General features: G+C 35.0%; 2 protein-coding genes across 4 annotated transcripts; one reads left to right on the top strand and one right to left on the bottom strand.

Moving 5' to 3' along the window:
- Window positions 261–1,010, top strand: LOC109224562. The gene has a single exon (XM_019389122.1). The coding sequence runs from the start codon at window positions 303–305 to the stop codon at window positions 729–731; it is 429 nt and encodes a 142-aa protein (XP_019244667.1). The 5' UTR covers window positions 261–302; the 3' UTR covers window positions 732–1,010.
- On the bottom strand, window positions 6,285–11,709 carry LOC109223436 (probable leucine-rich repeat receptor-like protein kinase At2g33170). 3 transcript variants are annotated; one of them, XM_019387741.1, is made up of 4 exons: window positions 11,206–11,709; window positions 8,176–10,387; window positions 7,390–8,046; window positions 6,285–6,833 (listed from the first exon to the last, which is right to left on the bottom strand). In XM_019387741.1, exons 1-4 carry the CDS (start codon window positions 11,221–11,223, stop codon window positions 6,484–6,486), a joined length of 3,237 nt encoding a protein of 1,078 aa, XP_019243286.1. In that variant the 5' UTR covers window positions 11,224–11,709; the 3' UTR covers window positions 6,285–6,483. The 3 variants fall into 3 exon arrangements, with proteins under 3 accessions (XP_019243286.1, XP_019243284.1, XP_019243285.1); XM_019387739.1 differs by having other exon boundaries at window positions 7,390–10,387; window positions 11,206–11,706; XM_019387740.1 differs by having other exon boundaries at window positions 7,390–10,382; window positions 11,206–11,705.

Below are 13,673 nucleotides of genomic sequence, written 5' to 3' on the forward strand. Positions count from 1 at the left end.
ATGTGTTATATATATATATATATATATATATATAATCGTATATAATTAATGTAAAATTTATGTATACTGATTAATAAAAAGTAAACAATAAATTCGGCCGGCTATTTACGGAGAAACCCTTGTAACTATTCTAGAGACTTGAAAAGCAGATTTTCTTTTCATAGTACACCACTTACCATAAAGGAAGCATGCAGCCAGCTAGCCTAGCTATATATATATATATATATATATATAGCCACTTGAATTTTCTCATAACCATTCACCAAATAGTTGGTGACACCAAAACACCCCAACACAAAAAAATGAAGGCATACAACATTTTTCTCCTCATATTAGGCCTTGCTTCTTATATTACTTTCATTTCCATAAGACAACCTTATGACTACTTTGGCAATATTTACGATGTCTATATTATCAATGGCTTCACCAACAACTCTTCCCTTCCGTTAGTCGTTTGGTGCTCCTCCGGTGACACTGGTGACATTGGCGGTCGCGCGCTCCAAGAGCGCGACCATTTTAGTTGGAGTGTAAAGACCAAGTTTTGGAAGAATAGTCAGTACTTATGTACAATGAAATTGGACCAGAAAAGGAGAAGATTTCAAGCTTTTTATGGAGGTAGGGATGTTCAAAGGTGCAGCCCTACAAAGCAGTGTTTTTGGTTGGTGAAAGAAGATGGTTTTTATTTTAGTAATGATGAAATATATTGGGAAAAAGATTTTTCTTGGATTTGAGCTGTATTTTTTCAAGTGTTTTTTTTTTTTTTTTTTTACCATCTTGTTGTCAAGATGGTTAGAGATTATATATTTCTCGGATAGTTCCTTTGAGAGTTTTTAGAAATGAGAATGTTGTCCTTATAGTTCTCTTCCTTATTAGGTTTTAAGCCAAATCTTTGAAGAGGAAACTTTGAGAATTCACACTGTTTCTTTGTTTCTTTTCTCAGTCTTTGGCATATAATCTTTTTCTAATAATTCATCATTTATTTATACTATCTACTAATGAGTCCAGGCTTTTTCCTTGTGAGTGTTTTTTTTCACTTTTAGCCCGCGCCAGAAACTATTTACATTTGGTAGCCGAAAAAGTGTATAAAATTTGTATATAACATATACAGAATGTATATATATAAAAAAAAATATACATTTTTTCGGTTATTATTTTGTGAGCGGTTATACAATGTCATTTTCCCTTGAATTTTCCACTTCTAAGCAGCACTATAATTATGTTTCATAAATATTGAATTAAAGAAAGAGGGGGAGAGGAAAAATAAAGGCCAAAGAACAAAAGATAAATAAGGTTTGGGCAAGAGGAAAAATCATAGGTAGCGCTAAGGTGTAAATATATTAATTACATTTTTGGCAATCACGTACAAGCAAAGACGAACTTCAATTTACTTTCTATGATACAAAATTTAAACTCATTACTCTATAGTTAATCGTCTATTAGTTCAACTATCTTTTATGCTCTTCATTTAAATTAATTTCTATTTTTACAATAACTGTAGTAAGTTTAGCATGGGATCGGACCTTACCCAATCCAACTTTTCAATCCAAAAAAAAAAGAAAATAAAAATAATGAATGAAATATATATTTTTTCAAAAAATATAGAATTAATACAACTAGTACATCGCACTTTCTATAGAATGCGGCTATATATTAAATTAAAAGTTAGCCAAAACGAAAAAAAAAATAGGAAGAAGAAAGGAAAGATTTTTTTATTTTTTTTGATAATTGTTCCACTAGTATTACAGTGATTTTACGCACATCTAGCGGTCTAGCTACTAACATAAAAAAGACCAAATTTAAACGATAGTGTAATTGTCCATTTAAGAAATTAGACAACATGTTTGGAATATTCTAAATGAACCATCTTTTTCCTTTCCTTGCATATAACTTGTGGGTGGCGAAAAATCTACCAAAATGTCATCATTTTAATTGGTGATGATCCAATCATTCAAAATGTTGTTATAACATCAAGAAGTTGTTATGCGAGTGGTATCGATTTTATTTATTATTATCACAATTTGAGTACACAAAATTAGATATGGGGCGGTGGGTTCTAAAATTTTTACTCCCTATCCCACCAATAAAAGATCCAGTGTAATTGTCGGGCAGAGTGTCATAGAAAGATGTTTGGGGTAGTGGCTGTAAGTTCGAAGGCTTTTGTCTTATTCGAGTGAGGATGTGAATAATAAGTGGAGTCTGGGGAGGGTAGTGTGTACGCACATCTTACCTCTACCTTCAAAAAGGTAGAAAAGTTGTTTCCGATAGACCCTCAGCTTAGGAAAGGTTAAAGGAAGGGCAGCAACAAGCATACCAATTAGAAAACCGAAACAAATTACAAAACTAAAACTAAGTATGGCAATCAGAAAGTCGAAACAAAAGCAACAAATCAANTGCATAAGGCTACCATTCTGCCTTTCGAGGTTAAGCTCTACCTCCATCTGCATCTGCATTGCATAAGGCTACCATTCTGCCTTCCGAGGTTAAGCTCTACCTCCATCTGCATCTGCATTGCATAAGGCTACCATTCTTCCTTCCGAGGCTAAGCTCTACCTTCAATTTTCTTCGAAACTAAGTTCTACCCAAGCACTATTTATCTTGCTTCCCTTACGGGCTAAGCTCTGCTCTTCAATTCGCAAGACAAAGCTCTGTCTTGTCCGCACCATACTACTGCATCCTTCATGGGCTGAAATATCGCCAACTCATCCAAAGGCGTCATCGTTCGGAGGCACCATCTTCATAGCCCGAGAACACCATGTCATGGCCTGAGGATCTCTTTCAATCTTTTGCATATCATTATTCAAAGGTGTCATGGTTCGGAGGCACCATCCTCATAGCCCGAGAACATCATTTCATGGCCTGCAAATCTTTTATCATGCGCTTCATGGCCCAGGACATCATGGTTTAAGGACGTCATCCTTACCGTCCAAAGACAACATTCATGGTCCAACAGGAATTTACATCATGCTTAAATTTATGCACAGTATACGCTTGTATTGCTTCTATTTGAAGGTAATCCGGCAAGCAACGGCTATCCTAGCAAGACGTAGTCCCGCTCTAGTTCTCCTAACCATTTCCGTAAACCACCCGTTCACTCCTTGGCCCTAGATATTGCGTCCGTTCTTGAAATCGCTTCATCGGTATACTCCGCCGTTGGATCCTAAACTACATACGGCCTGATTCCTGTAAAACCAAAGATATATAGGCAGCCCAGAGGCCAGGGTGCGGCCTAACCTCTTCAAACCATTTCGCTCGGTCAAAATTGGCCATCATTTCTTTACCCGAAAACTCTTTCATTCTTCCCGGGTAAAGAGGGGCAGTTGTTGATACCCGATTGTTTCCTATATATTTTCAAAATGCAAAATACCTTCAAAATAGCATATATATATTCATATATAAGCATGTCCAAAGTTTTTATTATTTTTTCCATAATTTTAAGTCTTTAAATGAGTAACTAAATTACTATATGCTTTATTAGAGTAGTAACGGTGAATTTTATTAAAATTAAACTAATGTTATTTTGATTGTTAAAGTGATAAATATTTTGGACCTTTTTTGTGGCTAAAGAGAGATAATAAAAAGGACGAGAGAAAGTAATAATTTATTACATCCACAAATCAATTAACATAGAAGAGTACAACGACTCAGGATTGTGGTGGGATGAATATGATCCTTCAATCCTTAATCAAACACTTTGTATTCGAGCACATAGAATGAAAAAAAATCTTGGTAGAAAATGCTTCCCCTTTAATAAACCTTACACACAACGAAATATTCGAATTATTCGGGATCCCGATACGAATATCGAATATTAAGTAAGAAAAAAGAAACATAGAAGAGCACTAAACGACTGCCCTTTGATAGCAGGATCATTGTGGGACTCGAAGGATTTCTATGATTGAGCCAAAAGGTAGCTACTCGTCCGTGCAAAAAGCAAAATCTTCTATTAAATCAATATATTTGATTCTCTCCCTATGGCTTAAAAGCTACAAACACAGTATTTTTAAATCTCTAAAATATGATATTTCATTGAGTTGCCAGTTATAAAGTAGTCATGCATCCCACTTAAACTAAAAAGAAAACAAAAGACAAAAACAGTATTTTGTTTTGCAACTTGCCCCATTTAGTCCGTTGATTAATTTTCCTATTGCTTTCTTTTAAAGTGATAAGCTAGTTTAATTAAAGATATTAAGTAATTAATTAATTGACGCTATCCTTTTGTCGTTTCTCCATTCCAACTTGGTGCAATTTATCTCTAAAAGAATTTTAAAGCCAAAAAGTTTATGAACTTAATGCATTACTAAAGTAGCAATTTAAAATTTTCAATTAATGTTGATAAGTAAAAACATGCAAATGCTTTCTGCCAATAGCTACCATATTCCACAAAGATACAACTTTGTTTCATTTCAGTTTCACTTATCCTATATAGAAAATAACGGTGCACCTACTCTCTTAAACTAAAAATAACAGGCAAATTAATTATATATTACCTTAAGAACTTATAGTATAACTAGGAGTAAAGAGCTTCTGTTGATCCTTTAAAAACATATGAACCAACTCGCTTTATTTAATAGGATTTTGAGGAATGTCTTCTCTTTTCCTTATCAAATAAACACACTTGATTGCCTTTGATGCAATCTTGATAACTGGATTACATGTACAGGCAAGTATTGAAGATTTATAATTAAATAAATAAAGGTGGGGTCTCTAATAGTTTACATTTTTTGATTAGTTGGTCACAGAATTTAATAGGGTATCAGAATAAACAAGACTCCATGGTATAAAATATGGTGGTAGGATGAATATGATCCATCTACCTTTAACGGGAAGTCTTGGGTTTGAGCTTCAAAATAGAAAAAAATCTTGATAGGCAACTTTTCCACTTAAGTGGCGTGAACTCAGATTAGTCGGACCCTAATACAAGTTTAAGACACCAAACAAAAAACTAAAAGAAAAAAATATCTTATGTCTTGAGACTTACACCTCGTCCACTAAACGATGCACTATGCTTGTTCCTTTTGAAACATACGTAGTACGGTATAGTGGTGACTGGTGAGCGCGTGCCAATAGCTTGGGTAGGCAAATTAAGAAAACTAGTGGGTGCCAATAGCTTGGGTAGGCAAATTAAAAAAAATACTATGTGCCTTGTATATTCCATGATCACAACACCATTGTAAACTACTCCCTCAACTTATTTTATATAGTTATTTTGACTAGATCAGAGTTTAAAAAAGAAAAAGTCTTTTGCATACATTAAAAATGTTGTTAGAACTTGTGATTTTAAATACACTATCTGCTGCTATTATAACAAGTCATTAAGAGTAAGAGAAGAAGTTCAAAGTTATTGACTTTCCAAATACATAATTCATAAAGATGTCATTATTTCTGGAGCGAACTAAAAAGGAAAAGTGTCATAAAAATAAAACGGAGGAAATAGAATCGAGGGAATGAATGTAGGTGAGAAGTAAAGTGCATATAGGCCCAAAGTTAACATGTTCAAACCTTTGCCTGGCATTAGACTGATGTTGCAGACCAAAATCTAAGACATGCAAAAAATGACATAAAGGGGGCTGTAAATTGGAGAAGTTTATTGTCCACCCTTTTAAGGTTGAAGAAGTAGTTTCCTATAAACTTTACATGTTTTAAGACAGTTATATCCATAAATCTTTAGTGTTCAGCCCCTCTTTCTTTTTTCTAAGTTCTTTGCCAGTTTAAGGAATTACAAAAAGTTCTGCAACATGACCTTAGTTGCTCATACACAGGTGCGGGTGTCCGACACGGGTGCGGATCTAGAGGTCGGATCTTTCGAGTTGTAAATTGTAAGATTCTGGGATACGAATCCTAGTACGGATACGGGTGTGGGAATCAAATTGTATCTCATCTCAAATTTTGCCGTCCGTCGTGGTCAAAGTACCCAAAATTGTTTGACACGGATCACATACCCACGCCCATACTAGTGTCGTGTCGACACGGGTGCGGCACCTAAACTGCCATGTCAAGCAATTTAGACCAGGACAAACACATATAACCTCTGAAAATCTATTTAGCATTTGATATTGTAACAGATCATACTGTAGTGTCTCACAGCCCTGAAAATCTAGCTCCCTGGAGAAGAGCACAGAGGCTAATTATACTGTAAAACTTTTCTTTTCCGATAAGTATAACTACAACTATGCCTCAGTCCTAAACGATTTCGGTTTTTGTGGATAAATAATCATAGATTTTATAAATACTTGCACTAAGCCAGCGCAAAAAAACGTCTCGTTATACTGTAAAACATCAGACAGTGAACAAACCAGAGTAGCATTAATCACCTCCAAACTCAATCTACAAAGTCAGACAGCATTTTCACTGTAAGAAATATGTGGTAATTTCTATTATTTAGCTGTAAAATACAATATAAGGAGAACTTCCACTAGAGAGCTTATCAGAGGAAGGCATTTTTTTTTATACATTTAACAGGTTATTATGTTTTTCTGAGGGAGATCAAACTAGAGACAAGATGAAGTTACCTTCTTGCTCGTCAGACTCGATCAACATTAACACGACCTCACGCATTGAAGGACGATCAACTGGTGACATACAAGTGCACACTAGTGCAATTTTCAAAACTGTAAGCATATGATTTACAGTAGTTTTATTGGTTAAATCCAATCTGCTGTCAAGTATCCCTGGCGTTAACGAATGGTCCCGAATATAATGCCTCACCCAAGTGACAAGATCACCTCCTTCATCTAGTGGCTGTACTGATGTTTTTCCAGTTAGCACCTCCAAAAGAACAACTCCGTAGCTATAGATGTCGCTTTTTTCCGTTACTTTCATGGTGTAAGCATATTCTGCAATGGAAAAAACAGAATCATTAAAACAATAGTGTTTTTTCATATCATGACACAGCATAATATTTTAGAGTGACATTCAAATTGAACATCAGAAGTGCGCCTTAATATTTGAGGCAAGGATTAAGCTTGTTAGAAAAAGTTTGCTAGATTATACAGTACGACGAAAACAAACAAATACTAGTCAGCTCATGGGAGGAATTTTATGTGGAACTTTACGTGTATGTTCACTGATTTTTCCATGAAGAGTTATAATCATTGCGTATCGAAAATATACAGTCAAACCTCTCTATAACAGCCTCATTTGTTACGAATTTTTTTGGCTGTTGTAGCGAAGTGCTGTTATATAGAACATATAATACCATAGCATGAAAATTGGTTCCATAAAAAGCTTGGCTTTTACAGTGAATGACTGTTATATAGCGATGATGTTATAAAGATGTATGCTTTTATAGCCTTATGAGGACCACCTAGAAATATGTATCATGACAATTTTTCAGACAGTAGACGAGCTATACTAGGCAAGTTTTCATGAAGAGAATGAAAAAGTACTTACCAGGGGCAATGTAGCCGTATGATCCAGCAATTGCAGACATAGACTTATTTTGAGGCACGTCAACAACTATAGCTAGGCCAAAATCACCAACGTGAGCTTCTAACTTCTCATCAAGCAAAATATTATTGGACTTTATATCGCGGTGTATGATCTGTGGCTTGCAGTCGTGATGTAAGTAAGATAGGCCTTCAGCTGCCCCAAGAGCTATTTTAAAGCGTATCGGCCACTCCAAGCTACAGGATGTACTACGAAGTAATTCACCTAAGCTACCTTTCGCCATGTACTCGTAAAGAAGCAGATTAGAACCCTGATGATAGCAAAAGCCATAGAGTTTTACAATGTTACGATGCCTGATCTTTCCCAGTGTTGTAATCTCTGCTCGGAAACTCTTTTCTATGTTATTACACTCTCTGTTAGAAGCCAGCTTCTTAACCGCAATCGTTTTCCCAGACTGCATCACGGCCTTGTAAACTGTCCCTACAGCTCCTCTTCCAACAATATAACTGTCATGAAAATTGTTTGTCGCGTCAACCAAGTCTTGGAAAGTGAATTCCTCTTCGGGAGGGAAATATATGCCCGAACCTGGAAATGACGCGTCCATATCTTTGATGGATTCAACCATCTGAACTGGATTCCGCCTCATCAAATATAAAACACCTAAAATCAAAACAAGAGAAACACCACCAACAACAGTCGCAACAATAATAGTAACAATCTTCCCTCTAGGAGCACCTGCACTTTCGACTACCGGATCAGAATTTAAAGATGGAGATTTATTACATTTACCTAGAAGCCCGCCGCAAAGACCTTTGTTTCCAATAAAGCTACTGACATCCATATTTTGAAACAGCGGTATATCTGGCAGTGGACCGGTGAGGTTATTGTATGAAAAGTTACAGCCCATTAGACCGGTCAGGTATTGGAATGTGATCGGTATTTCACCGGTGAGATGATTATTGTTGAGATAGAGATACTCTAGTAGAATAAGATTGCCAAGCTTAGGTGGTATTGTACCAGAGAGATTGTTGTAACTAAGATTCATCGCGATCTGTAAACCAGTAAGATTACCTAATTCTGATGGTATTTCACCTGAATATGAATTTCCACCCATCTGCAGCTCAGTCAAACGCGAAAGCCTCCCCAATGCTGCCGGTATCTTTCCAGAAAACTTATTTTCTGAAACCAAAAGGCGTTCTAGCTGCGCCAGTTTTCCAATTTCATCAGGTACAGCACCACTAAAGCTGTTCTTGCTGAGATCAAGTCGTTGTAGCGCCTTGCATTTCAGAATTTTTGGTGGTACTTGACCAGTCAGCAAATTAGATGAGACATTAAAAGTTACAAGTTTTTGAAGATTCCCTATCTCATTTGGCAACTCATGTGTGAAATAGTTGCCTGACAAATCAAGTCTCTGCAAATTCTGACAGTTTCCAATCTCAGGAGGTATTAAACCATCGAACGTGTTCTGTCCTAATTCAAGAGCAGATAAATTCCTCAATTTGCACACATCAGAAGGAAATTTCCCTTGTAGCCAGTTGCCATTAAGACGAAGTTGTACCAACGAGACACAGTTAATAACACTAGGTGGAATGTCTCCGTGCAAGTTATTTGAACCAAGATTTAGCCAAATCAAATCGGAATTCCTACAAATATTTTGAGGGATTATTCCTGTGAGGTAGTTGTTAGATAAATCAACAACCCAAAGTCGGCCATAAATCCCGAGATGTTGAGGAATACTACCACTTAAAGAGTTCTGAAAGAGCTGTAACTGAACCAATTCAGTGAGATACTGAAAGGCAAATGGAATAGGGCCTGTTAAGTAGTTAATCGACAGATCAAGACGTTCCAATTTTCTTAAACTAGTAAGTTCTTGAGGTATGACACCTTTGAGCTGGTTTTGGAAAAGATACAACAATTTCAGGCCCTTTACTTGACTGAACTCCATTGGTATTTCTCCAATTAGATAGTTTTCTGAGAAATCAATTTCTATCGCCGAAGAAAGATTCCCAATAACCCTTGGAATTGTACCACTTAATCCATTCCGGTATAGGTATAACCTCTTGAGAAATTTGAGCTTACCTATCTCAACAGGAATTTCTCCAACCAGGTTGTTCTGGTATAAAGCAAACAGTTCAAGTTTTGTACAATTTCCGAGTTCCTTTGGAATATAGCCAGATAACTGATTGTCCCAAAGTACAAGTTGTTTCAAGCTACTAAGCATACCGAGCTCTGTAGGTATATTTCCTCCTAGATTATTTTGTGCAAGACCAAGAACTTGTAAGCTCCGGCAATCACCAATCTCCACGGGTAAGCTTCCAGAGAGTAAATTCTGCCCCACTCGAAATGTTTTCAATTTTTTTAGCTTCCCGAGTGATCGAGGGAGTGGACCAATGAGGTTATTGGTGTATGCAACAAAAGAAACTAGAGAAGAGAGTTTCCCAAACTCCTCTGAAATAGGACCAGATATCATGTTATTGAACAAATTTAACTCTTTCAAATGAGAAAGATTATACAATTCAGCAGGAATCTGTCCATTAAAATCATTATCATTGAGTTGGAGACTCAGCAATTTCGAGAAATTTCCTATTTCTTTCGGAATATTTCCAGTGAATTCATTGTAAGACAAGTCAAGAATGGTTAAACATACAAGTCCACCAATGCTAGAACTCAAAGTGCCAGAAAGATTCATAGACCTCAGATCAAGAATTTGCACAACTGGATTATAATCAGAAGTACAATTTACACCTTTCCACTTACATGGTGTCTCATCACTAGAATTCCAATTCTCAAGATAGTTAAACTTATCCCTTATATTCTTCTTCAACTCAAGTAAGTACATTCCTTCAGCATTCAGTCCTTCCACAGGACAAACCAACATCATAGAAACCAACAAGAAAACCATCCAAATCAGAATTAGACCATTTCTTGAGTCAAATACTCCAGACATTATAGCAACATTCAATAACTCAAAGTTGCAGCTTGACCTGTGATCCAACCTATACTGATATAAAAATTGAAAATTTAGAGAAGAGCCCATATGTTCAACAACAACAACAACAACAATAAATCCAGTGTGATCCCACAAGTGGGGTCTGGGGAGGGTAATGTGTATGCAGACTTTACCCCACCTTGAAGGTAGAGAAGCTGTTTCCCATAGACCCTCGATTCAGTAAAAGCATAGAAGAGCCCATATGTTCAATCATGAAGAAAAAGCTTATGATCCAGCTATTTAGAAAGTAACCCTGAATAGACTAGTGCCAGATGTAGCATATAGCCCACAGGTTCAACTGCACCTAGTAATTTTTTACAGTGGAGCATAGATATATACGTGAAAGAAACACTAATTTTTTTCTAAATGTTCAAATTTTGAGCTCAGAATTGGTTCAACGGCAAAATTACAAAAGGTTGAGTCTATTAGTTTTAAATTTTGAATCGGCCTCTAGATAAGACAACCTATAACAAACCAAAACAAGGTCCAGTAAAAAAGGCAACCGGACGCACTAAGCTTCCGCTATGCGCGGGTCCGCGGAAGGGCCGGACCACAAAGGTCTATTATACGCAGACTTACCCTGCATTTCTGCAAGAGGCTGTTTCCTGGTCATATGACAGCAACTTTACCAGTTACGTCAAGGCTCCCCTTTCAAAACAAGGTCCAGTCCAAATAAATATCAAAATATTGATGAATTAACCATTTCAAAGAACTCCAAAAATTCAGAACTGCCCACAAACTCCACCAATTAATGAATAAGCCAATATGCTAGATTGACAAGTCAACTATATAAAGAAAATTCATGGAAAGATCAAAGCTTTTAGCATTACCTCTAGGCTTCTGTGCATCACTTGTTCAAAATGCTAGAGACCCAACATCCCAGAAGAGCAAAGACAACTAAGATTGTCAAGTGATTCCTTTTGATGATGATACAGAAAAAACCATGGAATCTTGAAATGGGAATTTTAAAGCAAAGATTCTTATATATAAAAACTACAAGCTCCTACTTTTTTCCAAGAATGGAGGGGATCTTCCCATCTATATGCAAGATTTATGAAATGGGAAAAAGGGTAAAAAGATTCAAACTTTATGTATGAAACAAGCGAGAAAAAAAAGGCATGGAAAAAATCTAATGTAATGTTTCTACTAATACCCTGTACTTTAGTACTTATTATATATAGTTTACGTTGACTGTCCCTCTATCTCAATCATTTTGCATCTATATATATATATTGAAAGAGTTGATTAACTGACAACTTTTTAGGCATTTCCTATTCACTTCTCCAGAAAAATATTCATTTCGACTTCTGAGATTAGGACATGTTCTTTGATTTTACTTGGTTCTTTTTGGTCCTTTCTTTTAAAGTTTAGGTACTTGGCCTGGACAAGAAAATTGTACCAAGAATCCTACGAAATCATACGAAATTTAAGGATTTCATAGCTGTTGTATTTTATGGTATTGTTATTTTAAACACAGTATTTGTTTTAATTGTTGCTTAAATTTTGTTGTATCGAAGAGTTCCAATTTATGGAATTAATTTGGTGTGATCGCATCATTGCCTTTCTTTTTTCTGCATCTTGCTCTTCCTCATTATTAAATAATCCAATTTTAATCTTTATCTTACCTTTTTTACATAATAGTTTTACCTCGTACTTTATTTTTTCTTGATAATATTGCAAGTTTGTTCGTCATGTTATTGGTGCATGACATTATGAAACAACGACAAACAATACAATTTATTCAAACATTGCATTATATCAAAATAACACAGTACAATACAATATAATACTATATGATACATTATGAAACGATACATAACAATCATCCAAACAAGCTGTAAACCAAGAAACTATTCAATGGATACAAGAATTACATTTGTACAATTCCGGAATTCCCATTAATTATTCTCTCTTATATTACCCAAATAAAGTAGGTAAACAACGATATTTGGAATTGCGACGTGAGTACCATTCTTCAGGGCGGATAGAGCTCATGTTTGATGAAATATATATTTAAAGAACAATTAATATTTTAACAAATATTAAATTTTGAATTTATAATTCTAATTGATTCGGTTATATAATTTTAAAATTGAACTCATCAAATTTAAATTATAAATCCGCCCTGTATTCCGCCCCCTTCTTACCATAAATAAGAAATCTAATCATCAGGGTCATGGCAAGGTGAAGTTTGCTTACGCTATTTTCATTCTTGGGTAAGGATATTTTGAAGATGAAATGTTACAACAAAACAATCAAAATCTCCATTTTGAATATCTTCAGTTTAACCCTTTGTACCACATTCAAAAAAAAAAAAAAAAAAAAAAAAAAAAAAAAGTTCCATTTGTTTTTAATTCGACGTCATGTTAAAGCTCAATTTTGTCCTTAAATATTGCACTATCTTACTTAAGAAGTAATAAGGGTAAGGGCGTCATTTAGAGTAAATGGTTAGTAATAATTTTAGTCAACATGAACCACAATATATTTATTTGTTTAATCTTTCGGATAATTAATAAGATAAGATATACCCAATGACTACGCCGACAATTTCATCATTAACGCGGATAGCACTCAATTTATTATTGCTAAATACATTTTCTTAGGAGGTTTGTACTAATTTTTTTTTTAGTTCAAGATAATGTGGTCCATTAAGTGCCAAAACGAAGGTGAATTATTAATTCCCATGCCTAAATATGGATAAAAAGGTATTGGTAATTTTATTCTCCTGTATGGGGTGAAAATCATTTACTCTCCCCAACTTTGTGTTAAAAATCAAACTCCCCCCTCAACTTTGAACAATAATCATTTTCCCCCCTTTATCCTACGCAATACCTTTTTTGCCCTTGAATTTTTAATTTCCACCTCAATTCAATACTTTTTTATTATATGATTTTTTTTTTATGGTTTTAGCTATAACTTAAATTATGTAATACCTATTATAAATTGTAATTAGGGTTCATTAAAATTATAAGTAGAATAAGTAATTAGAGTCAATTAAAATTTAGCTTAATGATTGTTATTTTAATATAATGCATATTAAATATATATTTAAGCTATATTTTCTTAGCGACGGAGCTAGAAATTCATATAAGAGGATTGAAAAACATCCCAACTTTTTTTTTTCCGGATTGAACTTGTGAACTAAGATAACTTGGGGTGTTTTTCAATCCTCTTATATGAAAACTCGGATTGAACTTGTGAGCTAAGAAATTAATAAACTCTATTCTCTTAGCTCACAAATTTTAATTTCTTAGCTCACAAGTTCAATCCGAGTTTTTCATATAAGAGGATTGAAAAA

Source organism: Nicotiana attenuata, chromosome 3, assembly GCF_001879085.1.
Source record: "Nicotiana attenuata strain UT chromosome 3, NIATTr2, whole genome shotgun sequence".
NCBI lineage: Eukaryota > Viridiplantae > Streptophyta > Magnoliopsida > Solanales > Solanaceae > Nicotiana > Nicotiana attenuata.